Here is a 27,438-nt window from a genome sequence, read left to right on the forward strand (position 1 = left end):
TTGTGTGTCTTGTGTGTGGTTGTGTGTATCATGTCATACATCGTGAAAAAAAGCAAACAAGGAGAACATGGTACCGAGTCGCGAAGAACGAAAAGAGCTCTTCCGGTTGCTGAGCAACAAAATCTCGGTGGTCCCGTTCACCTTTCGTTTCCCGCCCCTTTGCTCTTCCTTTGAAATCTTCCCCATCCCTGTCAGAATCTGACAATAAAAGAACAAATAAAGAAGCGCTCGATGTGCTCATGGTATCGCGAAAGGGGGAATTAGAAGAGAATAATCGCCAGGTGCCAGACCCCGCAATGATAATTGCAGAAAATCGGAAGAAGCAAAGAAGAAGATTTGAAGCGAAAGCAAGAGTCCTCAAGAAGCTGAGAATGCAAAATGGGTATGAGCAGCAAGTACTCCGCCCACGCCTTCAAATGACCAGTCCTCTTGTAGTAGGAAACAATGATGGAGCAAGAGAAGACGAAGAAGATGAACAATACAAACCTTTGGAGCACCATCAGCACTCAAACACCTCCAGCTGGACAGGCAATCAGCAGCTCTGCTTCCTTCCGCCTTCATTCCTCCTCCGCTTTCTTGACAGCCAATCACCCAGCAGGCTGTCCAACTGCATGCCCATTGCCGCAACCTTGCTGCGCTCGTCGCTGAAGAGACCTGCCATGATCGGATGGTCCGAGCCAACGGGAACAACACCGGACGTGTCCTTGACGACAACGAGCATGTCGCGAATGTCAGAGCCATCGTCCAGGTAGGACCGGAGGCTGGCATCAGACCAAGCAGGCAGGGAGGCGGCAGAAGGGGGCTCGCCAGTCATGGGGCTGTGGGCCGATGCGGGAGGAATGTTGGTGTTGAGTGCACTTGGAGTAAACGTAGTTCTTGTCGCAGCCGGGCTCGAAACGGACAGCTCGCCCCTGAGAGGCGAGCCAGACGGGGATACAGGTGAAACATCCGGCTCCTCTTGGCTTGACGTGTCGTTAACAAGAGCAGGAGGCTGATCCATGTCGATAGGCGATACATCTCCTGGTGCGTTGCTGTCCTCGGGACGCAGGCTTTGCTCCTGCTGCTGTGTGCCGTTCGGCTGCCGCTCTTCCTCGTTCACATCCGCGAATGGATCAGCGTGCTCGTACTCGGGCGTCGAGTCGAAATCATCCAGCGGAGCGCGCTCCTTAGACTTCTTGACCTTTTCGCGCGGCGGCATCTTGACCTCCTGCTTCTGCGCCTTGCTCTCCTGTTTTTGTTCGCGTTCGCGCTCGCGTTCGCTCGACTTGGAGTGCAAAATATTCGAAATTGCTTGTTTGGCGCTCGAGCCGCTCCTGTTGCGACCGGCGGCGGCAGCAGCTTCTTTTTCGGCTTCCCGGGCCTGATACAGAGCTTCTTCCCGAGCCCGAGCCTGAAGTTCAGCCTGCGCCTGAGCCTGGCCTTGCGCGCGCGCTGCTGCCTCGGAGTCTTCTTGCTCTTCTTGCTGGTTCCGCTCCGAACCGGCAGATACCAGACGCATGGTGGCTTCGGCAGCACCCTGGGAAGCAGATTTCTGGAGAATGGATTTCGCCGGTTGGACGGTGGGGTCCGACGGCTGGGATTTCTGGGGACCGTTAGTCTTCTTCTCCGAAGGCTTTGATGCCTTGGCTGTCTGTCTCACAGGCTGTTGCTGTTGTTGACTAGATTCATTTTCAGCCTTTGCGGACTCCTTCTCCTTCTCCTTTGGCGATGCCGTCTCCTCAGAGTCCCTCGACAAAGACTCGCGGGTCAATTCCTCGGACTGCTTCTCGTCGTTTTGCTCGTTTTCGGCAGACTTGGCCTTCTTGTCCTTACGGCCAAACAGCCCCCTGAGCATTCCCGGTTTCTTTTCTTTCTTCTTCTTGTCATCCTTCGGCTTGTCTGGTGATTTGAGTTCTTTCTCCAGGCTGTCGAGACTTCCGCCCCTTTCCCTCTGTTCGGAGCGCACAGTAGAACCTGAGGAGTCGTCGCGCAGGAGGTTCGGAGTCAAGGTAATCTTGCGTGTCTCCACACTCTCGTCCTTGAAGAAGGAGTCGGTGTTTCGGACGGTTCCATTTCTCGAGATCTTTTGCTCCGCTGCGTGGCCGTTAGCAAGGACTTCCAGGGACTGGGGAATGTGATACGAACGCGCACGATCGAACATCTCATCGCTCGTCCTCGCTTTGTCGTCGCCGTTCTTCGATTCGTCCGAGTTTCTTTCTGCTCCCTCATCTCCCTTCTTTCCGCCAATCCTGAGAGGTTCGACGGTCATCGTCTCGCGCCCATCATCACCCTCGTGCTCTTGCGTATCTTCAATGTGGACCGGTCCACTGTCGAAGTCCTCACCATCATCGTCCTCTTCGTCGGAAGAGAAGTCATAGTCGGAAGCCTCAACATAAGTAGGTGCGGTGAATTGGACAGTTTTCGCGTTTCGTCGTCTCATTGCCTTTTTCAGTGGATTCTTCGACTTCTCGGCGCTGTCACCCAGCATTGCCGCCGAAAGCTGCCCTTCAAGGTAAGAATGATGTTCGCAACCGGAGAACGAGTAGCTTACGTCAATGTTTCTGTGTTTGTTCAAACGCGCCAAGCGTTCAGTGGGGGTTTCAATGTGCTCCGCGGGAAGATAACCTGTGCATGGCACGGTTAGCGCACCGCCACCAAACTCGCGCGCAGTTTCTTACCAATGCTGCTGTCCTTGACAATCCTAACAAGCCACCAGTAGCTGTTGCTGTCGTCCAGCAACACCATCGTGTCACCCTTGGTGGCGTTGGCTTGGCCCTCGACGGTTGCGACGAAAGTATGTAGCGCGTAAACGAATTCGAAATCGATGTCTTCTGTTTCGCGTAAGCACTCACCGCCGTATGCTGAGTCGTGGCGGTCTTCGTCAAGAGAAAGGAAAGTGTCTTTGAGATCATCATCATCGTCGTCATCGTCGTTGTCATTTTCTCGTAGGTCATAGCTCGAGGCGTTGCTGTCGGTCTCCCAGGCCATGGCTTCCATGGAATACTCGCGCTCCAACGAGGATTTCGATTGGCGGGGCGCCAAAAGCTCTCGAAGGTCGTTGGCGCTATCGGAAACGGGAATGGGCGGCAGGGGGCGACCCGCTGGGAATACGAGCATCTCGCCCTCCCTATCGCCCCCAAAATCGCTCCCACAGGATTCCAGCTCGTATTGCTCACTGCGGAGCGGGCCAACATGCTCGCTCAGCTCGTCGGCGTAAAAATCGGTATCCTCATAGTAACTGTTTTCAAGCCCGTATTCGAATTCGTCCCCGAAAGGATCGCGTGTGACGTCGGTGGCCGGTCCGGTCCTCGTATACTCACCCAGACGATGATGATCCGCAGACGAAACCCTCCCGTTGCAGCCAGCGATGCGCACGGGCTGGTGAACGGGTGGAGTGTTGAAGGGCGAAGATGAGTGTGGGGTGCTGAATCTGTGCGTTGACGGGTGCTTGGGCTGATATGAGAGCGGGAGATGTTGTGGTGTCAGGGTAAAAGGCGACGAAGAGCCCTGGTCGGGCTCAGGCGATACATTGGAGGGCTGATACATGTATTGCTGCGGCGGAGTGGCGGGCAGTGGAAGGGCGTGGAGAGAAGAAGAGCGCGTCGGCCAAGCTGAGGCGCGGGGGGCTGAAGAGCGCAGAGAATACCTACCATCGTCGATAGACGGCGAGCTGGATATCTTGTCCAGCATGTCGTCGTCCATGTCCTCCGTTTCCGAGTCTGCCATGTCGCCGTCGTCCGTCACGTCAGCCGAGTCGGTGCCGCTGTGGTCGTCATGGTTGTCGCCGCTGGGGCTGTTCCACTGTTGCACAAGCCCATCCTCTTCGTTCGCGCGGTCTTCTTCCACGTGTCTAATGGCGGCTGCCTGGTGTGGCGAAGCGGGTCCTGCACCGAGCGGCGCGGGCTGAGTGGGCTGGCGGCTGTGGTCTGCGGCGGAGGGCGAGCCGGGGTCCTGTAAGTCAATGGTGTCTGCGCATGCTGGGTCAGCGTCGCACGCTCCGGCCGAGGAGGCAGGCTGCGCGGTACCTGCTCTGATGATGGTTGGGCGCGTCATGATGGCTGCTGCTGTTCATCCGGCGCGGTCGGTCGCTGGGGTCGGCAGTTGGGGCGGAGGTCGGGTCGCACTGGGCGCAGCTGGAGCGCAGCACAGACAGGACCTGGTGCTGCAGCGCGAAAGTTTGCTCGGGCGGCGGCAATGGCAAAGGAGCGGGGGCGGAGGCGGGCGAGGGCGCGTGAAAGAAGGACGAGGTCGCCGGTCGCCGGTCGAGCGACTACGAATGTGGGCGGGCGGACGGTGGTTCAGGACGGGACGGGCCTAGGCGGGGGCGGCTGGTTGCAGTGGCGGCGCGGATAAGGATCGTAAGGTTGTTGGGCTCCTCGCAGCCGGTGGAAGAGCGCAGCACGAAAAGAAGATGGCGGAGGGAGCCTGTCGAGGCACGCAGCGTGGTGTCGGCGTAGTGCCTGGGCGAGGGTCTCCACCTTTTTGGAGCGAGCCCCTTGCTCTCTTGAAACCAGCACTCAATCTCCGCGCAGGGATCGACCGCCTGCGCGCCCTGCCACCAGCAACAAATGTGCCGAAAATCGTCGAGCCGCCATTTCGCCCAAACCCATTCGCTCTCCATTCGCTCCCCTACGCCCGCGCTTAGTGCATTGCGTACCCGATCCGTCACCCGCCCCCCCGATTGCGCTCGCGCTACCGCCCAGGGTCCTCTAGCCGCCAGCCCTCGTCCTTGTGCTGCGCCGCATGTCGTCGGCCCCGCCGCGTCCTGCCTGCGCCATCTGCAGGGATTGAAGGCGATCGCCACCGTCGCCGTGGATCATCGCTGAACCGCAGACCCTCAGAGCCACGTAGTAGGCAGAGCGCTGGAGGGCGCCGTGGCGCTGCCGGCCACTAGACAGCTGGCCTCGACAGGTGTTCTGCGCCGTTACACCGCATCGCGCGGCCCCGTCGCACGCACGTCACCATGATCGACGGCCAGCCCAATTTGCATACTTATATTCGCTTCATGCGCCGCCTTCAACTTCGGACGTCGCGGTCTGCTATACGAAGCCACATTATCGTCGAATCTGGCCGGATGCGTGTCTGTTGGAGAGCCGCCTGATTGATTGAGTCTATTTTTGCCTTTCCTGTCTGCGTGACGAAAGGGAAAGGCAAAAACGGACACTGTTGAAATTGCCTCGTTCCCCCGGCCACTCTTCTCACGCCAGCCGTCACGTCCTTTTCTTCTTTCTGCCCCGCTGTGCATCAGTTGGCCCTTGATGCCCCGCCAACGGTCCTAGTGCCGTCTTTACTGTTCCAGAATGCTTTCAAGACTTCACAATGCTCCTTAGCGTGAAGCCATCGACTCCTTCGGCACATCCAAACCCACGTGTAGTCTGCGGGGATAGATCGCAGTACACTTAAGGTTAGTCGCCGACTAACTAGCACGTAGGGCTATCTGAGCCGGCTTGAGCTTGGCCCGTCCTGAAGCGACAGTGCTCATATCACCAGTACAGTGACGCACTCTTCATCAGGCGAGATGACCCGCGGGCGATGAACGAGGCACCTGCAGCGCTTACTATAAGCAACCGAGGGGCGCAAAGTGCACCTTGTCCTCGGGTGCAGATAAGCAACGCTGATCCGACCCTGCTACTATAAGACTGTGCAGGCGTCCCCTAATTTTATTCCCGACGGGGATACCTGATTGCGATAGACGCAACATTAGTCACAAAATGCTCTACCTTTCCCCAGCCATGTTCTGCGAAACGCATCGCACTCCCCGCATGCAGAAAGCTGAAGCATATCTGCAGACGAAGACTCAGGCTTTGAAACAGATCGGAAGCATCCTGACGCAAGCCTTAAGATTGGCGCTATCTTTCATTCCTCTAAAGACAAAATGGGCGACGCCAAAGTTTCCTGCCATTGAAGAATCTTTGAACATGTACTTCCCTCATCTTAAAAGTCTGTTCGAGAAGAGGGGTATCGGAAGGATTCGGAGAGATGAAAGCGTCGCGCCTCACAGCAACAACGCCGGAACTTCGAAGCCTCCACCTGCTTCGCGCCAAGTATCCTTGTTGTGTGGGAGATAAGTGAGGTCACCAATAAGTGAGGTCACCAAAGGGCGTACTGCTCAAGCATGCTTTTTCTTTCCGGAAACTCTTTCTGTTAAAGCTCATGAAGCCGTCAGCAAACGACGAGATCACAGATGGTGCTTGGCCACACCCTGGAGATGGACATTTGGGCATGCCATGAACTAGGTGACAGTCGGATCACACGAGAAGAAAGTTGCATCAAGAGAAGATTGAATTAAAAAAAAAGACTAAGTTTTTACAGGTTAAATCAAGAGAGGGAATGAGACAAGAGTCTGAAATTGGCTAAGCTAAAACTAGAGAGACTACAATGGAAGAGACCGCGGACGGTCCTTCCCCTACCCAGTGCGAACACCGGGCTCCCCAAGAGCAACGCCAGCTTGCGCTAGCGGCATGGGCGACCACTGACCACGCGTTGTTTAGAGATGCCGCGTCTGACATCATTTTTTTTTTTTTTGAGGCTCTTTCAGTTGTGAGAAAACTCTTGAAGAAAAGGCTTGAAGAAGAAGAGGAAGAGGTGGGGGGAGGAGGGGTTTATATACCCGCCGGGGCGAAGGTAGGCGAAGGTAGGCAGCTGCTCAGGGTCTACCTGTTGCTGGGGGCAACGGGCGGATTGGGAAGGAGCAGCTGCGGGTTGGGAAGGAGCAACTGCGGGTTGCTTTCACCTCTCACCCTCACCACAAGATTATCACCACGAAACGAAAGCTGAAGCCAGAGTGATGAGAGATCTCTCGCTCTCGCAACCTTACTTCATCGCCGCCGCCTCGACCCCGCGCCACGCTCACGGTGGTTCGTCGCGATCCCGCCGACAGGAAAGACTGGCTGAGTGCAGCGTGCGAGATTGGAGCATTTGCATTGGTGACAATTCCGTGAGTTGAGAGGTCGAGGCTCCGTTCGCGGAGGGCGCCAGGGCGCGTTGGCGACTTTACACCGCCAGCTAGTAAGCGAGATGCAGGGCCCGCGTGCCTGACTCGTCAACTCCGTCTCTTTGGCTCAGCCGTTCTTCGACACGACTCACCCACACGAGCTGCACCCTCCTCCGCCCATCTTCGCATCATGGACACAGCAGCGCAAAGCCCGCCCGTCGCTGCCCCAAATGCCCCCAACGCCGCCTCGACCCCGCAGCCCGCCGCGAAACGCCGCCGCACCTCGGGCCAGCCCTCGTCGCGCGGCGTCGCCAACCTGACGCCCGAGCAGCTCGCCCGCAAGAGGCAGAACGACCGCGAGGCCCAGCGCGCCATCCGCGAGCGCACCAAGCAGCAGATCGAGCGCCTGAACGGCCGCATCCGCGAGCTCGAGTCGCAGCAGCCCTACCATGAGCTGCAGATGGCCCTGCGCGCCAAGGAGGCCGTCCAGGCCGAGAACGACGACATCCGCCGCCGCCTGTCGTCCGTCATGAGCCTCATCCAGCCCATTCTGGGCACTCACGGGCTCAATGGCACGTCCCGCCGCCCTGCTGCAAAATTTTTGCTGTTGCTGACTTCTGACCGGTGCAGAGCTGGCGGCCGCCGCCGAGCGCAGCCCGCTGCAGCTCCCGCCCCACGATGCCGGCGATCCGCGAGCCCAGCAGCACATGCAAATCCCCGACCAGCGCGCCTACCAACACGGCGTTCCCCAGGTACAGGAGCCGCAACCGCCCCACGACCAGACCAGCCCCTCTTCGCCGACCAGCCAGAGCGCCAATGGCCGCAATTGGGGCGCTGCTTTCCCTGGCGTGCCGCCCACAAGCCATGTTCGTGCATGGCACCCGCAGCAGCCGCCCTACGACCAGCCCCGCAGCAACATACACCCCGACCTCGAATTTGGCCAAAACTCGGACGAGCGATTGGGCGTAAACTTCCTCTTGGACAACCGGGCCAAGTTGAACAATGGCCTGCCTCACGGCGGGCCCGAAGGCATGCAGTCCTCTGGTCTCGACTTCAATGGTCGCCCGATGGAGGCGTGGAACACTTTGCCGCGCAGCCTGGACGCGACATGTCCTCTGGATAGCCTCTTGCTTGACTTCCTGGCAGAGAGACATGCGCAGGCAGCCGAGGGTGCGCCACTGAAAGGTCTTGTCGGACCGGCGTATCCTGACTTCTCGTACCTTCTGAATCCGGACAAGAACGATCAGTCGCACCCTCTGTCCAAGGTCTTCACCGACATTCTGCGTACATTCCCCGACATCTCGGGTTTGCCGGAGCGGGTCGCGGTGCTGTACATGATGTTTCTCTTGATGCGGTGGCAGATCGAGCCAACGCAGGAGAACTATGAGCGTCTGCCCGACTGGATGACCCCGCGTCCAAGCCAGCTTTTCACCCCGCACCCCGTATGGAATGACTATATACCTTGGTGAGTACACAATGAACGCCCTCAACTCCGTCTGAGATCCGTCCTCTTCCATACTCCAATCATACCACAGCCTCCATCCGACCTTTGGCCCTCTGCCGGACTTTAGTCTGCTCCATTCCCATACCCTTCCCACCCGCACCCACTCATTTCTGATGGAATCATGCCTGACTTCCCCCTTCTAGGCCACGTCTCCGCGACCGCATCATCGCAGACCAGCCGCAACAAGCCTTCGACAACTTCTTCATCCCCTACACCACCTCCCTCTCGCTCAACTGGCCCCACAACCCCCGCGACTGCCTCCTCCCCGCCTCGTCCGTCGCCGCCGCCGGCAGCATCAACACCACCCCCGGCGGCATCCCCATCGACCCCGCCACTGAAGCCTCGCCCGCCCCCACGGCCGTCCCTCCTCCCGCTTCCTCCATCACCTCCGAAGGCTCCCCCAAGCCGGCGGATGGCGATGCCATCAGCGGCGGCGACAGCAACAGCAGCGCCAACAGCAATTCCGACGGGAACGGCAATGCTGCCGATGGGAACGGCGACGACGACGAGGACCAGTGGGTCATCAATCCCGCGTTCGAGGCGCACTTGCGCAACATCGACAACTGGAGCCTGGGCCCCGAGTTCAGAGCCGCGTTTCCGGAGTTGGCGGCGTATGTGAAGATTCTGGAGCAATGAGCGGAGGGGTCGGGGGTGGTTGTCGGTGGTGGACGGCATGCGGAAGAAGAAGAAGAAGAAGGCACGGGCAGGGCAGGGCAGGGGATGATGACGGAAATGTTGGCCAACACTTTGAGAGGTAGGGGGCGGGCAGTCGGGGAAGGGCAGGGCAAAGGGCTGGTAGGAAGGGGAACTGTTTTGTAAACGATGACGATTATGTGTTCCCTTTTGTTTTTTTGTTTCTTTCCCTTTGCTCCTTTTCCTCGTGGCTTTGAGCGGGTTCTTTTTCGAAGAAGAGTCGACGATTCCAAAAAAGCACGGCTGGGGTAGCAGTACTCTGTTTTTTGCGCTGTCTTGATGTATGTACACGTATGTATGGGGGTCGAGATTCACTACAGGCTCTGAGAGAGCGTTCGAAAAATGCAAAATTCACGTGAAGGAGAGAGAAGAGAGAACATGTGTGAGAAGAGTGTTTTTTTTTTCCCTCTCCCTTCCTCTTGCCTTTGGTCTTCTGGTACGGTTGTGCCCTCCATTGACATGTGGGTTTTGCGTGGCTCGCTGGCTTTCCTTGCCGACTGAACCTCCCTAAAAGACACATACAGAGGACGGGTCCCGGCGCGCTTCGCTTCGAGGCGTTTGCAAGAGGAGAGAGAGAGATAAGAACATGTTCGAGCAGGAAGTGTAAAACAAAAGGACAAAACATGGTGCGTGCGTGCGTGCGTGCGTGCAGAGGAAAAGAAACAAAACAGGAGGATGCGACTTGAACAGTGCAGGTCGGAACCCCTCTTCTTGAATATGATCATGTCATGCGTATATATCCAAGAATTGGGTCTTGGTAGGGATGTTACGCCATGTTTATATGGGTAGTTGAATCCGAGATCCGGACGTAAATGTGAGTTTTAAATGAGAATGTTTGCGGCCGGATCTCGGATTCAACTACCCATGTAAGATGAGTACATCGTCCCTTGTGGGTTTCAGAGTGCTCAAATCTTCTGTCATTGGAGTATGGAGGGAGGAAGGGCACAGCCAGACAGGTATGTATACATGTTCTTTTTACCTGCTCGCTCGCATATCGTTCTTGTAAACCATCCAGACCCTTCCTTTCTCCAACAAAATTACCTGTTTTCCTATCACATATATGGACGAACGGGTAGAGAGCGGCGGAGTGCCTGTCAATATCAACATCATGACATGATCAAAGGTCATTCAGTGCCAAAAAACCATTTGCGATCGACATCGACAGTACGAGCCTCATTTTCTCGAATATTTCTTACTCCAGGCCACACGCCACTAATATGAAGTACATTCCCTTTGCTTCCTATCCCCCATCACCACCCCTTCCAAATATGTATTACTAGTAAGGATCGTCATGACGTCAAATGTACCGGCGTCTTGTATGTCAAAAACCAGACTTCTCCCCTATTCCCCGTTGTGATACGAAGAAAGACAGAGGAGTTGGTTTTTCTCGTAAATCGTCGTGATGTATGTGTGTGCATGTGTGCATGTATGGTTCGGAAAGCAGAACTTTTTGAAAAGCAACCCTTCGGAGGAAACTAAGTCCCTCCCATTACCAGTTCCCTTTATTGCTTCGCTTGCAAAACGAAATTGCCGATATATCCCAACTCAAAAGAGTGTGGATTGAATGCAGGAAATCCAAAAGCGCCATTTGCTATGCATAAAAGGAACGTCACACCCTCCCAGTACGCAGAGGAGTGTTGGAAATTATTAAGGATCAGAATGTTCAATCGGTCGAAACAGTTGTACAGAGGGTAAAGGTCGGTGAGATCGAGGCACGATAGAACATGCTTCCTCTCTACAGAATCCACGCCAGACCCGCGACACCAGCGACGGCAGCAGCAGCCTCAACGGCGGCGAACCGACCAGCCGCACCAGTCTGCAGGCTAGGCTCGCTAACGGTTGCGGAACCACTTTCAGCGGCCGTGGCGGCTGCTGCGTTAACAGTGGCGTAGCTGGTGAGGGTCTTGCGCTGACCGTCGGGTAGAGTGGTGGTGGACAGAACGAGCGAGCTGACAGGCTGATCAACGTCGCCGCCCGTGTAGGTGGTCTTGAGGGTAGAGCCGGCCGAGTTCGTGCGCGTGATAACCTGGCCAGACGAGTAGCTCGTCGGCTTCCAGGCGCTCGCGGCCGAAGTCGTGGTGACGGTGCTGCCGACAGAGTTGGTGGTCTCGACGACGACGCCGGCGGCGGTGGTCGTGCGGCCCTCGCTGTTGGTGACGGTCACCCTAGCCGTGGCGCCGACGACGGCCGACGAGGTGACGGTGACGGTTTCGCCAGCCGTGTTAGTGGAGGTGACTTCGACGGGCACGACGACGGCCTCGGTCGAGGTGGAGGTCTCTGTGGTGCTGGCAGTGGTAGCCTCGGTGCTCTGTTCTTGGGTGGTGGTGGAAAGGACAGTAGACGCGACAGTGCTAGGTGCAGCTGTAGACGAAGGGGTTTCAAGGTCAGTGCTTGATTCCACATGCGCAGAAGAAGTCTCGGTCTCAGTAGTGGTGACAGGCGCAGCAGAAGTGGTAGAAGTAGCTGCAGAAGAAGACACGGATGAGTCACTGGCCGAAGCAGATTGGGTGGAGGATTGAGCCCCAGATTCGGATGTGCTCGACGCAGACTGAGACGTGCTCGCAGATTGAGACGCGCTCGTGGTCGGGGCATCCGAAGTGGTGGTCGTCGCGGCACTGCCGGACGAGGACGGCTCAGGGGAGGAGGATTGAGCAGCTGTGCTGGACGTGGACGCACCTGAGGTAGACGCCTCCGACGTGGTCGCACTCGCGCTGGTCACGGGTGCAGAAGAAGTCGAAGACTCGACTGTAGACGACTCGGACGGCTCGGCGGTGGTGGAGGGGGCGGAGGTGGTGGCAACGGACGATGGGGAAATAGACGTACTGGCAGAGGTCTCAACAGCAGACGACTCGGTCGTCTCCGGCGCCGTGCTCGACGGTGCGGACGTAGTCTCCACGACCGCAGAGCTAGTCGGGGCGGCCGTGCTAGGGGCTGCAGAACTCTCTGCAGCAGAGCTCTCGACGGGGGCAGAGCTCTCGGCAGGCGTGGAGCTCTCGGCGGAGGCGGAAGTCGCTGCGGGGGCGCTGGACGCAGCGCTGGCGGCGACGCTGGCGGCGGCGCTGATCGACGTGTCTTGGCGCTTCCTCAGCTCGTTCTGCAATTGCTCGACCTGGGCGGCATCGGCGTCGTAGAGGGCCTCGACTTGGACCCAGTCGTCCTCGTACTTGGGGTCCTGGAAGGCGGGGTGCTCGGGGTTGCGGAGGGCAGCCGGGAGGCTGTCGGCCGGGACGACGTTGAGCAGCTCTTCGACCTGGCTGCCGAGAGCAGGGGAGTCCCCGGTTGGTTGCAGCTGCTCGGCCTGCACGACGGCATTGGCGAGCGGCAGCGCGAGCAGCACGAAGGTCCGGAAAGAGGGCATCCTGAAGGGTCTGGAGCGGAAAAGTGGCGGGAGCGGCTCAAAAAGCGGGAGAGCGGTGGTTGATATGCGATCGCACGGCTAATGTCTACATGGCGCCACAGTCAGCGACGAGTGCGCGAGCGGCGGCGGGCGGGCCGTGGTGAGGCTTACAGCAAGGACGAACAGGCGGGCAACGGTGGCTTGCCTGACTTGGCGCGGCGAAAGCGGCAGCTGTGTAGCGAGTGCGATATTGCTTATACGGGCGCAGGCAGAGCGAGCGTGGGGCGCGTGGGCGGGGGAGATTGGGAGCGGGCGAGGTGAGAGACGGGAGGGAAACGGGCAGGAGATATGGCGGATATGTGCCTCTGGGCGGGACGACTGCGGCGGTGGTCGATACGGGCAGGATCCAGCAGCTGTCACTGGCTTGGCCGTTCGCACTTGCCCCCTGCTCAGCACCGTTCCGCGCGCCATCGCAGCCACCACGCTCGACAGCTAGCGGAGCTACCGTGCGTTGAAACCGCTCACCTCACGCCAACGACAAGGCCCGAAAGCAGGCGGATCCCCTTAAAACACGCCCGTTATCAATTCTGTCGTCACAGTCCCCAGCATACGAGCGTATGACGTTCGCAGCTGCCCGACCCCGCTGCCGAAAAAGCAGGCGTGCAACACCGAAGCTTGACTTTTTTAGCCTCTATCCCTTTCCATCCATGTTGATCCCGTCCACGGGCAGGCCAGCATGCGCAGCGTCGCGGGAAGCAGGCGCAGCTCGACCATTCTGCTTACAGTAGGCGCAGCGTCACACCCGCTGCTGCCGTGCTCCCGACCTACCCAACGCACCGCCGCAGCGACCCCACTTGCACCCAAAAGCCCGGCCGAACCCGACACACGGGCTCTACTGTGTACCGTACTGTGTACACTGTACAGCACTGGCTGCTCGTCCCCTCGTCCGTCAGGCTCCCAGCGGACTGGGCCCTGGATTTCGGCAGCAATATATCGTGCGGGAGAAGGCTCCGACGCACTCTCAAGACGCGGCACTGATATTGACGGCTGTTGACGCGGTGTCTCAGATGGCTTGGTTCGTGGGCCAGGCAAGGAGAACGACAGCGAATGGTACAGAAGACGGCTAGCCACTGTGAGCCGAGCGAGCGAGCTCGTGCGCGGCCGAGGCGCGTCCAGCAGCCTGTGAGCCCACGGTCGCCGCAGCTGCAGCCGCTCTGGTGACGGCAACGAGCCCTGGCTGGCGATTGTGCAACTGGTGTGCGCAGCTCATCACCGCCGGTATCAGATAGCAGTGTACGAAGCCGGCAGGGCGAGGTTGTGTATGGGTTGCTATTCTTAGCCGCCGCCCGACAGCCCTGGAAGTGAAGCGCTTTGGCGGGCGGGCGGGCGGCGTGGTTCGCTGCTGATCGTCCGAGGCTTGCATGTGGGCCTGGCCGGCGCCGCTGATCGCTGCGTGGCCGTCGCGTTTGTCACCGCGGCCGTGGCGCAGAGCCCGTCTGACTGGCTGGACGCATGGCCGAGCTGACGCTGCCGCTGTCTTGCCATGCCATGATTCCTCACGGCTGCGCTGACTTCCGAGACCTCGTCTCTACCAGCCGTCTGGGCACCGCGCTCTGTTCCTCCTCCACCAAGCTTCCTATCGTCGTGCGCGTGTAGCGAATATACTGGCTTCGTGTTCCTCATCTAAGCGGACTCCATCGCAGCAGCCCTGCACGACTCGTGAAGATGACTACATCTATCAATGCGCATAACAACCTCTTCCTCTTCGTAGCCCAATCCCTGGTACAGTTGACGCCGAAACGGTCAGCCTTCGAGCGCATGGCTCCACTCTTCCCGGAACGATGAGCAAAAGCGAAGCACGGATGCCACGATCGAGCCATTCCTTCCACCAGTCCATCCTTCGTATCCGAACGATCCAGAAAGTGCTAAGCCTCCCCTCTACGCTCCCGTATCTGCATCTCCATCCCCACCCACCAATCGTCATCATCCCTATCACGAACTCACAAACACACTGCATCGCCGGCGTCGTCCGTGTAAAAGAAGAAAAAGGCGGCGCGTCTCCAATCGTATCTACCGCGCCCCCTAATTGCTTACCTATCGAACCTGGTGCTCGGCTTGACCGATTCGACCGCCATGCCGCCCGCAAGCGTGTACGCTATCCCGCCCTTTTCTCATCCTCGTGTGTCTGTGTCTGTGTCTGTGTGGAGAACCAGACGCCTCTGATGGAAGGCCGCTCGAGGCGGTTCCTACATTCCTTCGTGCCCGCGCCTATCTTCCCCCCTCTTCCTCCATCCTCCATCCCCACTCCCCACTCCCCCGGCACGTACCCCGTATCCCGCTGCTGGCGGTGACGTTTCCGGAGGCACTCCAGAGAGAAACAGCCCTCCACCAAAAAAAAAAAAAAAGGAGGACAGGAAAGGGAACACCTAAGCCTTCGCCACCACCAGAACGCCAGAGAAGAAGAAAGCGTGAGAGCGGACCGGCCAAAACAATGTCTCGCAATGAACGCCATGCCGCAGTCACTTCGTATCACATGCTACGGGCTGCAGCTGAACAGTAAAGGAAAGGAAGACAAACCCTTCTGGCATCATCCATCCTACGTGAGAAGAGTGAGAAACCGGAGTTTCCTCTCTCCCCGAGCCTTTTCTGGCAACCGGAGCGCCACCATCCACATCTTGCATCGGGCCTTTCGTCTTCCTCCTCCGCGGGCCATGTGGTGGGGGGAGAAGAGCAAAGAATGGTTGGTGTAATAATTCCTTCCCATCGCTTTCTCACTGTTCGAGAGGGGGGACGGAGCCACACCCCCGGGCCCGCGCCACCCAACTACCATTGGCGGGGCGGGAATAAGACTGGGAGAAGAATGATGGACGGGACGGTACGGTAGGGAGCAAAAGTTTTCCCTCTTCGCACACGTTTCATCGTCATGAACAATTTACAAGAAGTCGAGTAGATAGAGTGGAATGCAAGAAACTTTTCTTTCCCTCTCTCGTGATGTCATTCATCTAATGCGAAACAAATTGGATAAGAAAAAAAAAATTATAACAAACACACGCACCAACAGTTTACATACAGGTAGAATGACACACACGCAGTCCAAGCGATGAAGCAAGGGAGGAGGGGACCACCAGAGAAAAAAAAGGGCCTGCCTGTATGTAGGTACCTGCCCTACTACGAACCCTCAACAACAACGGCGGCGTCCCCGGAAGAAGCCCAGCCCAGCCCAGCCCAGCCCCCTCCATCCATCCCTCCCTCCTCAGCACCAATGCACCAACAATCTGGTCCGCCCACACTCCCCTCCCCCCCCCCTCCTCCATCCTCCCTGGCCGTTCAACCCGCTCTCTCCCGCGCAGCCCCAGCCAGCCCTACATCAGCCCGCGTCTTCCCCGTTCCCCCGAGACAAAAACAAACCCAAAATTCTCGCCTACCTCTCCCCCAACCCAACCACATCCCAACAACCCTATCTGTCCACAACAACGACCACCACAACAGCCACCACCAACACCATTACTGCCGATTTCGTTCACGACTCTCGAAGCAAGAGACACGAAACCAAAAGAAGAAGAAACGGCAGCGAGATGCCAAGACATTCGTGACGATCCTCCTAGCAGGAAGGAGAAAGAAAAAAAGAGAACTACCTCTCCTAAATTACTCGCCCGGCCAACTCTCTCCCTCTCCCTCCGCACCCTGATCAAAGCTCCCGCGCTTTTCTCCTCCCTCCCTCCCTCCCTATCCGTCCCCTTCCCCCTCCCCTACTACTAGTACTACTACCCCGGGGCCAAAATGATTCAATAATGCTCAAACCCTTATGCTCGCTTCTTCGTTCGAAACCCTGATCGTCATCCAGCTTTCTTCTCTCGCTCGAGGAACACACACAAAAAAAGAAGAAGAAGCATCCAAGACGCCGCGCTCCATCCATCTCTCTCTCTCTCTTCCCTTTTTCATCATCATGCAGAAACGAAAAAAAGATTCCGCCACGCAAGAATAATAAAATGAAAAGAAAGAGGCAAAAGGGATAATGACCGCGAATCGCACGTTGGAAACACAAGGGAAAAAGGAAAAAGACAAGAGCCACCACAACCACCACCCTTCAGGACCGGAGTGGAGGTGCAGCCGAAATCCAACTCTCTCCCCGGTTCAAGCGTCTCGCCAAAACCCGAAATTCAAACAGCGTGAGCTATATTCACAAGAGAGAAGAGGGAAGGAAGGGAAGACCAATCGCTCCCCGGAGACTAGACGTCCAGCATGGACCGAACTGTTTGCTGTTGCCTCGGCGACTGAGGGCGCGAGACCGTAGACCCTTCCTCGGGTGCCGTCTGAGCTGGTGGTGCTGTCTGAGCAGGAGGTGCCGCGTCAACAGGTGCCGCATTAGCGGGCGCAGTCTGGGCAGGTGCAGCCTGGGCAGGTACCGCAGGAGGAGGCGACGTCGGGGCAGGCGCGAAGATATGAGGGACAGGCGCGCCTTGCATTGTGATAGCAGGCACCGGGCCGCCGCCCTCCACGGGAAGAACCTCCGGAGTCGCCGCGTTCACTGTCGCTAACGGAGCGGTGGAAGGAACCGTGCTCGCACTACCCGGCGTTTGCGTCGGCGTAACCTCCTCTGACTCGATCTTGGGCGGGGTGAGGCCCGCCAGCTTCGCTTCCTCCTTTGCCTCGAGCAGGGTAATCGGCGGCGACGACTGCATGGGCCGAGGCAGCTGTTCCACCGAGCGACCTCTGCGATGATGTGTCAAGGCGGCCAGGCTGGATGTTGATCGATGCCCGGACCTTTCAGAGCTAGGCGAGCTCGGGTCGGCGATACTGCTGGGTGGACTCTTCGCACGCTGCTTGGCTTCTTCCCGCTCCTTTCGCTCGGCGATCTTACCCCGGAACCAATCAAAAGGATTCTTCTTGTCTCCGTCCCTGTTCTCGTTCCAAGCGGGATTCGAACTTGAGGCTTCAATGGGATCAAGACTCAAGCTTTTGCGGCCGCCCTTGGAACTGACCGAACTCATGCTCTGTTCGGCTCCTGAGACAGAACCGAAATTGTTCTCGTTCACTGGCTTGGAGCCTTCCTTCCTGTGAGAAAGGCGCCAGCCATGCTTCCTTTCCTTCTCAGCGCCCTCAGCCCTTGAGGCATCGTCTCCATGCTCAGCTTCCGAGTAACCGCCGGAGACGGTTGAATGCGAACGCATGGATGCGCTGGGTGACATGCTGGGTTCGAGCGGGTTAGCGCTCGCTGTTGCCTTTGGGGGTGAATTCTCAGCTATCGGTGCAATATGAGGTCCTTGGTCTTTGACTGGCGTACCTGCCGCAACTCCCCCTGGAAGTGGAGATGGTGGCCCTCCCACGTGAGATCCATGGAGCGAGTTGGTGGAGCTTGCCGCGCTTGGGTTGGTGCTCGGAGCGCGCTTCTTCTGCAGCTTGTTGGGCCTGCGCTTTTCCTTGGCCTCGGTATCCGAATGGGGCGACGATTGGAACATGCTTGAGAAAGAACGGAATCCTGAAGCCTCTCGATCAGAGCTCTCACCTCTAGACTTCTGCGGGGTTTGGTTATGAGGCAGAAGGCTAGTTGTGTACGGAGCTGGACCATGGGGCAGAAGCCCGGTCGAGGAAGTCACGCTTGCTGGGGGCGCCAAGGGAGTGGTATCTTCACTTGAGGGTGCCGTAATCATGTGAGAAGGCCTCGTGGGAGGGCCGAAGGCCTCAACCGGCTTGGCAGGCTCTGCGATGGAAATCGAGGCGACGGCGGGAGACCTGGGAGCGCCTGGACTTTGCTCGTTGTGATCTCGGGAGAACCGCTTTCCGGCGATCGCCGGAGATTTCTTGGACGGCACCGTATTGCTCCTATGGACGCCGCTTGAAAACTGCGTTTGGACTGGGCTCGGAGTGGCTATGTTGTTTGAAGCCTTCGATTTCCTGGACGACACGGACACATTCCTCCTGATCATTCCCTGCTTGCGGACACTTTCAGCACCGGCGCTAGCATTCGATGACGATCTGCCGATGGTGGTCTTGGAGCGGGTCGGTGTAGTTGGAGCTTTTCCGGATGGGGTCGAGGGTCCACTCTCAACCTCTTCCACCGTCTTAGGATCGGCCTCGGTACCCTGCATACCAATGAGGAAGTTGTCTTGATTTTCGATGAGGAAAATCAGCACATCCTGGCTGAGACGGTACTCGGGCGGGGCCATGTCGTGAGTGGGGTGGGACAGAATTCCAGGCTGGAAGATGGCAGCAAGGTTCGCAGTCGTCATCTTGTTCAGGTCGGATTTGGAAGCAAAGACAGCGAGAAGGTCCAGAATGTACAAGAGAAGCTGACGGTTGAGGGGAGGCAACTCCGTGATGAGTCTCTGGTAGACTCGAATCGCCTTGTCCATGTCGAATTCTCCAATGCTCTCTTTTTGGCCATCCATTGGGCCCACGGCCTGGGCCTGATGGTTGCGCAGCGGATCTCTAAACAGCTCGTAGAATTCCAGAGGGATGATGGGCTCGGGCAGTTGGTTGAAGTAGCGGCGGAGAATATTGGCGGCATCGTGCACGGTGTAGCCGGTCCAGTCAAGGCCTTTTCCGTAGCGGTCGGGCGAGTTGAAGGCCTCTCGTAGCTCCTTGATGCGCTTCTCGGACCCGCTCAGACGGAAGATGCCTTCCACGTCAACAGCTACGCGCACCGGTTTGTTAGAAGACGGCGCATGACTTGGGAGGCCTAAGACTCACCTTTTTCCTTGAGAAAAACCCCGCATTTCGCGACGACAATGGGCACGTAGCCGTAGATGTAGCTCTCGCCCTCCTCATTGAACAAAGAGATTGCGACGTTGGCATACTTGATGCTGTCTTGGAGAGGCACCCCAAAAATGCCCCGGGGCTTCTCTGGCTCTGCGTAGTAGAAAGAGATCAGCTCACGACACAAAGTGACAGCGCTAAAGGCAATCTGGAGGGGCCGGAAGACGGCTCTCGCCAGGCGGCCGATTTGCCGACTGACAGCAGCCGCGGCGCGAATGCGAAGCCTGACGAAGGTCGTCCGCATGCGCCTCCAGAGGTGGAGGAACCCACCCTTGTCCTCGTCTTTCTTCGGATTCCCGCGCTTGAATTGTCTCCACCACGAAGTCAGGTCGCGCTTCGAGGGCACGTCGCCGGCCTGGCTGCCCACGGGCTGCGGCTGGTCCCATTGGCGGGCGCCCGAGCCGCTGGGTTGGGCTTGGTGCGGCATGTCGGCAGGCTGCTGCGACGAGGGCGGGTCGCCTCTCGCTCTTGGGGACGGAGAGTGCTGGTGTGGTCGCAATGGCGGCAGGCGGAGGCTCGCGAGAGTACCGGCAGGCGGATCCTAAAATAGCGAAGGCGAAGCGAGGACGAGTCGCGGCTTGACAATGCGGCCGCTCGTGCAGACGGGCGGCGGGATCTGAGGCGCAGCGGGCTCTGACCGGGCTCTGAGGCTTGGACGGCGCGCAGGGCGTGCGGGTGCAGCGCGCTGGCTGGGAGGGCAGAAGCCTGGGTGTGAGGCGGCGGCTGCAGGACGGCCGTTGCTGTCGGAGGTCGTGAAACGTGAGGAAACGCGAGTTTTCGCGGGCGCGGGTGATGTAATGCGATGATATATGCTGGTGGCTCGTCGCAGGGCGCCAGGGTCAGACGTGCGGCTGGTCCAGGAAAGGATCGGAGGGAGACGCTGGGTGTGTGCGAGAAGAAGCGCAGGCAGGACCTGCTGGGTGGCTGATGCTGCGTGTCTCCCGATGAGGAAGCCCCTAGGTTGCCCGTCGGCGCCCAGGCTAATACGAGAGACGCTGCAGCAGAGTGAGCACGCGCCGGGCTGGCAGCGCAGAGGGAGGCTGTGGCGGGAGCGAGTGCGCGGCGGCGGGCGTTGGTGTTTTGGGCAGGCCAGGGGAGCTTGGGCAGTCGAGCAGGAGAAGCAACGGCTAAAATAAGACTTGGGGACCTGGCCTGCTAGCTGGGAGCCGTGGTGGACGCGGCGTGCCGACAGATGCAGAGCGCTGGCGAGCCGCTGCCGCCCCAGCCAGAGCCCCAGCCTGTGGCCGCGCAGAGCTCCGCGGTCCCCTCGGGGCGTGCTGCCTCGTGGGCGCGGTCCAAGCCTAGCAGCACGCCAGGTCTCCAGCGCCAGGCCGTGCTCTGGCCGCGCTAATCGCCTCTGTCAGGGTCTGTTGCTCTGTTCGAGCAGCGCAGCGCGTCTCATCAGGCGGTTCGCGGCCGCGCCGAGCCAAGCCGCCCCGTGGGCTACGTCAGGCCCGAAAAGTTGTGACTATCAAAGCTCGAAGCCAGGCACACTCCAATCCCTCCGCACCCACGCACCGGACCAGCACACCGCAACCACCGCATCATCGCCCCGCCCAATCCGTGACAGCTGGCCGTCTCGTGACTCGCGCAAGCAAGCTTCTGCAACAATGGACGGGTGAGCCCCAGCCGTGCACCGAGCCCGCGGCCGCGTCTTGCTAACAGGTGCCGCCGCAGTCTTACGGGTGCCGAGCAGCGCGAGCTGCAGAGCCGCATGGAGCGCAAGCAGATGAAGGAGTTCATGACGGTGCGCTGCGCGATGGCGTCTCCCCCGGCCCCGCTTGCTAATTGGCGCCGCAGATGTACTCCAACCTCGTCCAGCGCTGCTTCGACGACTGCATCAACGACTTCTCCACCAAGTCGCTGGGCTCGCGCGAGGAGGGCTGCGTGATGAAGTGCGTCGACAAGATTCTCAAGGGCTCTGAGCGTCTCGGCAACCGCTTCCAGGAGCAGAACGCCGCCATGGCCCAGTCCGGTGCCCTCCCCGGCAGGTAGACGCGTCGCGCGTTGCGCCACCCCGTTGCGGATCTTGTAGCATATCATCGGGCAAGGAAGGAAACAAAATTAAAATACTGTTGGAGGCGTTATGGTCTATATCTGGATACGCCTGCGTCGGACAGACTGGTCACAACCGGCATGAATTTATAGCAGTCTCCTCTCAGAAGTGCAGCCGGGTCCCAGCCAACCCCGTGCTTACCGGCCGGTATCAATTGTGCGCGTCTGACTGCAGCCTGTACAGTACATCCAATGCCGCTGGCGCCGTGTGGACGCCGCCGGCAGGCGTGTCAACGTTGTCAGGCAGCTGGCACTAAGCCGAAAACCGCAATCGGCCTCGTGATGTTTTGATACCGCACGGTCAACTGGCAGTGCGGTGCCTGGAACAAGTGCGATCTAAGCACCCTGGCTTGTGGCTTTCGCGGATCAACCCACACGGTGGGATCGTCTGGTGGTCGATTAAGCTGTTAGTGGCACAGTCTTCCCGCAAAGCAATCTCCGACCGAATATCGCACCAATTGCGCGACCAGGCATGAGGCCGCGTATTCGCACGGCCTGAGGTCGAGGATCAGCAAGCACTGACGAGCGGGAGGGGCTGGATGTTTCTGCAAGTCACAATATGGCGGCGCCAAGATGCTTCATGAGACGGGCAGCACGCTCGTCTCGCGTGCGGCTGCTACGCTACGTACGAGACGGCCGAGATGGGCGGACTTGCATGACCGGCTATTGATTAAGCAGTCGCCCAAGGGGGCTGCCTGCTTCGTCACGAGAGACAGGCCCTCACTGCATTATATTAATCTCATGGATCGTCTAGCGTGTTGACGACGAGTCTCGACCGCCCGGGACGCTGAATCCTTGCAGCGGAACTCCGAACGCGGGTGAGGGCGCTTGCCGACGGAGCGCCTCCGGCTGGGACACGGTACCGATTGACGTGGGTGTAATCTACCTACGATGTCGGTCGCAGCAGAACGCCTCGCTTGAACGGCGGCACCCGAGCAGCCATCCGGGCGATGGACTGCAGTGCGCTTTCGCGGCCGGAGAAGGGTCTAGCGCGCGGCGTGCTCTGCCCTGTTGTTGAGCCTACCTAGTCGAGCACCAACCACGTGAAAGTACGTATGACGAAACACGCGATTCGTAGCAGCAGCCGCCGCCGCCGCCTGTCAAGAGGCTCGCCTCCCATGATGGCCAGGAACCGGTTGGCCGACGAGGTAGGGGCTGCTGTCCACCGCCACAGCGCAGCTGCTCAGCCACAGCTTCGATGGTGATCAACGGGCTAGCCACCTAGCAAGCGCTGCCGCGCCCTTGGCACCTGGATTTAAAACCAGCGGACCCGCCTGACGTGTTCCGTGCCTCACCGGTTACCTGCTCGCCATTATCAAAACCTCGCGAAGCCTCAAGCAATCTGCCCCAAGTCTCCAGCAAAACCTTCAAACAACTCAACCAAACAACATGGGTCTGATGTGGACCAAGCACTGGGGTGGCCGTCACGGCGGTAAGCACGCGCCCTTGCAACTCCAGCCATGGCATTGCTAACGATGCGCAGGCGGCGGCGTTATTGTCGACAAGAACGGCGTGCGCAGGGCGCCTTTCCGCTTCAGCCTGGGCAAATTCAGCTGCTTCCGCTGATGGGAGCAAATGGCCCGGCGTCTGACGAATCCAAGGCGTTGAGGAGGGTCAGTAAACACGGCTTCTTATGCGGCCGCGTCTGAGCTAAGCTGACAGCCCACTGCAGAGCACAGGCAAACCACTGGATACCCCGCAAATGATCATGCACGCCTCTCCATCCTCAATGCTGGAAACCCCCGAAATAGCCAGATCACGATCCATCCCTAACACTCGATGACGATTTTCATGCCTTCACGCGCGCCATGCTTGGGCAGCAGGGACTCTGCAGACGGGGAAGCCGGAGGTGCAGTAATACGCAGAACGGGAGGGATTGCAGCGTGGGTTTGGGGCGACAATGCCTCCGTTTAGCTAGCTGCCCACTACGATAATGATACCCTTCACCTTGCTTTTTCTGCAACCGTGTGCTCACGGAGGTTGTTTTTGCGTGCGGTGCCAGCAACAGGCGGCATTAAGTGATGATGGGGCAATTAATGCATGCGAACAATAAGATCAGCAGGAAAGAGCAAATAATCCCTGTCTGTGCTCGCCGATATCAATCTGGTGAAACAATATCAAAGTATAGCTGGAGGCTGTGCGCGAACCGACGGTCAGGTTTCCAGGCATTGAGGCTTGGTGCTGCAGCAGGTTTGCAGGAGAAAGGCTGCACGCCCAGACGCGCTACTGCCGGTCAGGGCGTAGGATGGGAAGTGACATCATCGGTGTGGCGGTGTACCTACCCAGGTCGGTGTCGGAGCTCTGCGCAGGGATCGCTGAATTTCTCTGCGCCGGATTGCGGGGGAGGACCAGCACAACAGATGGCCAGCATCCACCGCTCCCCGGAGACGCCACGCTTTTGCTGCTGACTATCCCGAGCTGCCGGCTCGTCTGATTGGCGGGCAGCAAACAGCACTTCTTTCCACCGTTTGCAGCATCCATCTGCACTCAGCAGCCACCAAGATGACGGCATCAAAGCGCTCCATCCTGATCATCAACCCTAATTCCACCGCCTCCATGACCGAGGGTCTGAGGCCCCTCGTCGAGGCCCTGGCTTTCCACGATGTACGTTTCGCCCATCATGCAAGTTGACAATGCAAATACACACAAGTGCCATTTTCGACCGCAATTAGACGCTGTCGCCCGATCCAACATCATGGCCATAGTCATATTTCCATAGAGAGAAAAGAATAACAAGAAAGAAAGAATTCCATTTAAAATCACTCCAGAATCTAATCTTGCAACAACACCAAATCACAGTCCACGACTTACACCTTCTTCACCGCGCCCTCGGGCCCTCCCTCAATCAACAACGAGCGCGACGCCGCCGACTCGACGACGCACTGCTTCCCGGCGCTGCGCCCGCTGCTGGCCGCCCACGACGCCTTCCTCGTCGCCTGCTACTCGCCGCACCCCCTCGTCGCCGCGCTCAAGGCCGAGCTGGCCGTCCTCGACAGTAGCACCAAGCCCGTCACCGGCATCTTCGAAGCCAGCGTCGCCACCGCCCTGCAAATCGTCTCGTCATCGCCGCCGCGGGAGAAGTTCGGCATCGTCAGCACGGGCAAGGTGTGGGAGGAGATTCTGGGGCGGGCGGTGGCGCGGCTTTTGGGGGTGGAGGCGGGCGGGAAGAGGTTCGCGGGGACGCAGACGACGGGGTTGATGGCGACGGAGCTGCATGAGGTCGAGGCTGAAGAGGTGAGGAGGCGGATGGTGCAGGCGACGAGGAGGTTGGTGGGGAGGGGCGATGTTGGGGCCGTGTGTTTGGGGTGCGCGGGGATGGCGGGTATGGACGAGATGGTGAGGGAGGCGTGCGTGGAGGAGTTGGGCGAGGAGGAGGGGAGGAGGGTGGTTGTTGTGGATGGGGTGCAGGCTGGTGTGGCGTGGTTGGAGGGGATGATGAGGATTGGTGGCTAGGTGTGAGGTGTTGGGGTGGTGTTGCGGTATGACTTTACCGTGAAAGGTGGTTACTCTCGTGCAAGGTGGAAACACGTATTGCCATGACTGCTCAGGAAGTTGGGGTTCCAGTTCCATTCCCGACGACGCTCTCAACTATCCCATCTACAATAATCAACTAGGGGACTTTGTCTTGTCTTGACTTAACCTTTGCCTAGCCAGGGAGGGGACAGCACTATACGATGGTCCGCATCCCTCACTTCATCGAGAGATATCCCTTGCAATCTAGAAACTGCAAAAGTAGTACCAGTTAACCAGTCATATTGCAGCTGTACCCGGTGCTCTAGACAAGCGTGCACTTTTGCTGCCTGGACTACCGGAATGAGCAACTAGCTACTTTTACCCTAGTTGGATGCCTTTGGAATGCACGGCTCAGGACTTCGCTGGCCTTGCCAAGGGCGCCAAACCGTCGGGGAAGGCACTAGTGAAGGACCACAAAAAAGCGGGGGAAGCGCTCTACTGACCAGCAGCCACAGTACCATCGACACATCTTGCCGCTAGAAGTCGAGAGCCGAGCATACCGAGCAGGCAGCCATTTCCGGGGTCAACGACGGTACGCGCCGACCGGCGCCGGTGGAAACGCGACCCTCCCAAGACAAATAATGTTACGAGTCTTTTGCAGCGCTCGGGCGCGGAGCCCAAGGGCGCTCTGTGCCTGGACTGACCCGCAGCGCGCTCGTACGGGCCGGCAGCAAAAGAGACTTTGTGACAAAGCCCGGGGTGGTCGGTGATGCGAGCATGTCACGATAACTGGGGTGATGGGTTGATGTTGGGCAGCGCAGATCAATCGGCGGCTGCATGTGACAGCGGCGTCATCCATGCGCGCGCGTTGCTCGACTGAGGGGGTCGAGAGTCAAGCACCACGCGCTCCTGTATCCTCCTATTTCTACCAGTCCCCGCACACGGCCGCTCGCTCAAGCTCCGCTCTCCCTCGCCGCGTCTCCCAAGCGCCCTTGTCTCGCGTCCTGCCGCGCAGCCTCCACTGCAGCTTCGACTCCGTCGGGCCAAGGAACCCCGCGACGCCTACGATCACACGCCCGCCAAACCACAGCCCGAGACAGCGTAAGATCGCGCCTTCTTCGGAAACACTGCTCCGCCCTTGGTTCCGGCAGCCTAGTCAGCTGGCAGCCGCCGTCCTCCGGCCGCTCAATTACCCCCCAACATGACGGCGCACAGCTTCCAGTCACCCAACGCCATTCCGCCGCGCACCTCTTCGAACGGCATCTTCACCGGCCAGGCCTCTCCCCCGCGCCCCGTCCTGCGCCCGCTCTCCGAGATCGACTGGATTTCGTCGTCCAAGAAGAATTCGCTCGCCTCAATGCGCGGCTCCTCGCTCTCTCCCCCGCTGTCGCCCTCCCAACAAACCCACACATATCCTGTCCCCATGACGCCGCCGCCGCCCGACCCGCTGAAGAACATCGGCGAGGAGTTGATATACGGGAAGGGCTCTGGATGGTCCAGCGAGAAGGAGAAGATACTGCTGGGGCCCTTCGAGTACCTGTATGGCCACCCGGGCAAGGACATTCGCAGCCAGATGATCGCCGCCTTCAACGCCTGGCTGCAGGTGCCGGAGAAGTCGCTGGAGATAATCACAAGTGTCGTTGGCATGCTGCACACCGCATCATTACTGTAAGCCAAACCATGCCGATTCTGCCCAAGTCCGCGCCGGCAGCCTTCAAGAAACTGACTGCGCACTTTTGGGGGATTACAGTGTCGACGACGTGGAAGACAGCTCGATGCTCCGCCGTGGCGTGCCCGTCGCGAACAGCATATTCGGCACCGCCCAGACCATCAACAGCGCAAACTACGTTTACTTCCTCGCCCTCCAGGCGCTGTCCCAGCTGCAGAACCCGACCCTGATGACCATTTTCACCGAGGAGCTGCTTAATCTGCACCGCGGGCAGGGCATGGACCTGTTCTGGCGCGACACTCTGACCTGCCCGAGCGAGGCAGACTACCTAGAGATGGTGGGCAACAAGACGGGCGGCCTGTTCCGGCTGGCGATCAAGCTGATGCAGGCCGAGTCGACTCGAGAGCTGTACGTGCTTCCTCTTTCCCATTAGTGAAAATGCTGGAGACGGCCACAGAGCGCTAACCCGCACCTCTCAAACCACAGCGACTGCGTCCCCCTCGTCAACACCATCGGCCTCCTCTACCAAATCCTCGACGACCACCTCAACCTGCGCTCGGAGCGGCTCTCGGCCCAAAAAGGCTTCGCCGAGGACCTGACCGAGGGCAAGTTCTCGTTCCCCGTCATCCACGCCATCCGCGCCGACCCGGCCAACCTCGTCCTCGTCAACGTGCTCAAGCAGAAGACGGCCGACCCCGAGGTCAAAAAGTACGCCGTCGCCTACATGGAGCGCAAGGGCAGCTTCGAGTACAGCGCCCGCTGCGTGCGCGACCTGCGCGGCAAGGCCCTACAGCTCGTCGAGGAGGCCGAGGCGGCCGCCGGCGAGCTGGGCGGCAAGGAGGGCGCGGACGGCGTGAGGGCGATTCTGGAGAAGATGAAGGTGGAGTGAGTGTTGTTGTCCTTGTTGTTTGTTCTCATCTTCCCTGTCTGAGAATGGGCAGAGAGGGAGGGAGCATGTGTTTGTTTTCGAGTATCTCCCATTAAACCGGTGGGAGCGCAATTTTCTTGTACCGTGATATCTGGATGATACGACGTGCATTTCGGTGGGGTTTTTTGTT

The 27,438-nt window shown here is 58.9% G+C and overlaps 9 protein-coding genes across 9 annotated transcripts; 5 read left to right on the forward strand and 4 right to left on the reverse strand.

The window, feature by feature from the left end:
* Positions 1–532: 532 nt before the first annotated feature.
* BUD14_1 (protein phosphatase regulator) lies at positions 533–2,612 on the reverse strand (the record flags this gene model as incomplete). The annotated part of the gene is made up of 2 exons (XM_066774123.1): positions 533–2,540; positions 2,605–2,612. The coding sequence occupies 2 exons, from the start codon at positions 2,610–2,612 to the stop codon at positions 533–535; spliced, it is 2,016 nt and encodes a 671-aa protein (XP_066636690.1).
* Positions 2,613–2,619: 7 nt separating this feature from the next.
* Positions 2,620–3,797, reverse strand: BUD14_2 (protein phosphatase regulator; the record flags this gene model as incomplete). The annotated part of the gene is given in 2 exon segments (XM_066774124.1): positions 2,620–3,772; positions 3,790–3,797. The coding sequence occupies 2 exon segments, from the start codon at positions 3,795–3,797 to the stop codon at positions 2,620–2,622; spliced, it is 1,161 nt and encodes a 386-aa protein (XP_066636691.1).
* Positions 3,798–5,711: 1,914 nt separating this feature from the next.
* Positions 5,712–6,436, forward strand: SLS55_002644 (uncharacterized protein; the record flags this gene model as incomplete). Its single annotated transcript, XM_066774125.1, has 2 exons — positions 5,712–5,937; positions 6,348–6,436. The coding sequence occupies 2 exons, from the start codon at positions 5,712–5,714 to the stop codon at positions 6,434–6,436; spliced, it is 315 nt and encodes a 104-aa protein (XP_066636692.1).
* A 667-nt stretch (positions 6,437–7,103) lies between these two features.
* Positions 7,104–9,053, forward strand: SLS55_002645 (uncharacterized protein; the record flags this gene model as incomplete). Its single annotated transcript, XM_066774126.1, has 3 exons — positions 7,104–7,489; positions 7,701–8,243; positions 8,561–9,053. The coding sequence occupies 3 exons, from the start codon at positions 7,104–7,106 to the stop codon at positions 9,051–9,053; spliced, it is 1,422 nt and encodes a 473-aa protein (XP_066636693.1).
* A 1,792-nt stretch (positions 9,054–10,845) lies between these two features.
* SLS55_002646 (uncharacterized protein) lies at positions 10,846–12,468 on the reverse strand (the record flags this gene model as incomplete). Its single annotated transcript, XM_066774127.1, has 1 exon — positions 10,846–12,468. One exon carries the CDS (start codon positions 12,466–12,468, stop codon positions 10,846–10,848), a length of 1,623 nt encoding a protein of 540 aa, XP_066636694.1.
* A 4,208-nt stretch (positions 12,469–16,676) lies between these two features.
* SAC7 (GTPase activating protein (GAP) for Rho1p) lies at positions 16,677–19,630 on the reverse strand (the record flags this gene model as incomplete). The annotated part of the gene is made up of 2 exons (XM_066774128.1): positions 16,677–19,081; positions 19,138–19,630. The coding sequence occupies 2 exons, from the start codon at positions 19,628–19,630 to the stop codon at positions 16,677–16,679; spliced, it is 2,898 nt and encodes a 965-aa protein (XP_066636695.1).
* Positions 19,631–20,813: 1,183 nt separating this feature from the next.
* Positions 20,814–21,198, forward strand: TIM9 (protein transporter tim9; the record flags this gene model as incomplete). Its single annotated transcript, XM_066774129.1, has 3 exons — positions 20,814–20,821; positions 20,881–20,950; positions 21,004–21,198. The coding sequence occupies 3 exons, from the start codon at positions 20,814–20,816 to the stop codon at positions 21,196–21,198; spliced, it is 273 nt and encodes a 90-aa protein (XP_066636696.1).
* A 2,755-nt stretch (positions 21,199–23,953) lies between these two features.
* Positions 23,954–24,711, forward strand: SLS55_002649 (uncharacterized protein; the record flags this gene model as incomplete). The annotated part of the gene is made up of 2 exons (XM_066774130.1): positions 23,954–23,962; positions 24,058–24,711. 2 exons carry the CDS (start codon positions 23,954–23,956, stop codon positions 24,709–24,711), a joined length of 663 nt encoding a protein of 220 aa, XP_066636697.1.
* Positions 24,712–25,912: 1,201 nt separating this feature from the next.
* BTS1 (geranylgeranyl pyrophosphate synthetase) lies at positions 25,913–27,269 on the forward strand (the record flags this gene model as incomplete). The annotated part of the gene is made up of 3 exons (XM_066774131.1): positions 25,913–26,379; positions 26,462–26,788; positions 26,867–27,269. The coding sequence occupies 3 exons, from the start codon at positions 25,913–25,915 to the stop codon at positions 27,267–27,269; spliced, it is 1,197 nt and encodes a 398-aa protein (XP_066636698.1).
* Positions 27,270–27,438: the final 169 nt, after the last annotated feature.

This window comes from Diplodia seriata (genome assembly GCF_021436955.1).
Source record: "Diplodia seriata strain FDS-637 chromosome Unknown scaffold_2, whole genome shotgun sequence".
Classification (NCBI taxonomy): Eukaryota; Fungi; Ascomycota; class Dothideomycetes; order Botryosphaeriales; family Botryosphaeriaceae; genus Diplodia; species Diplodia seriata.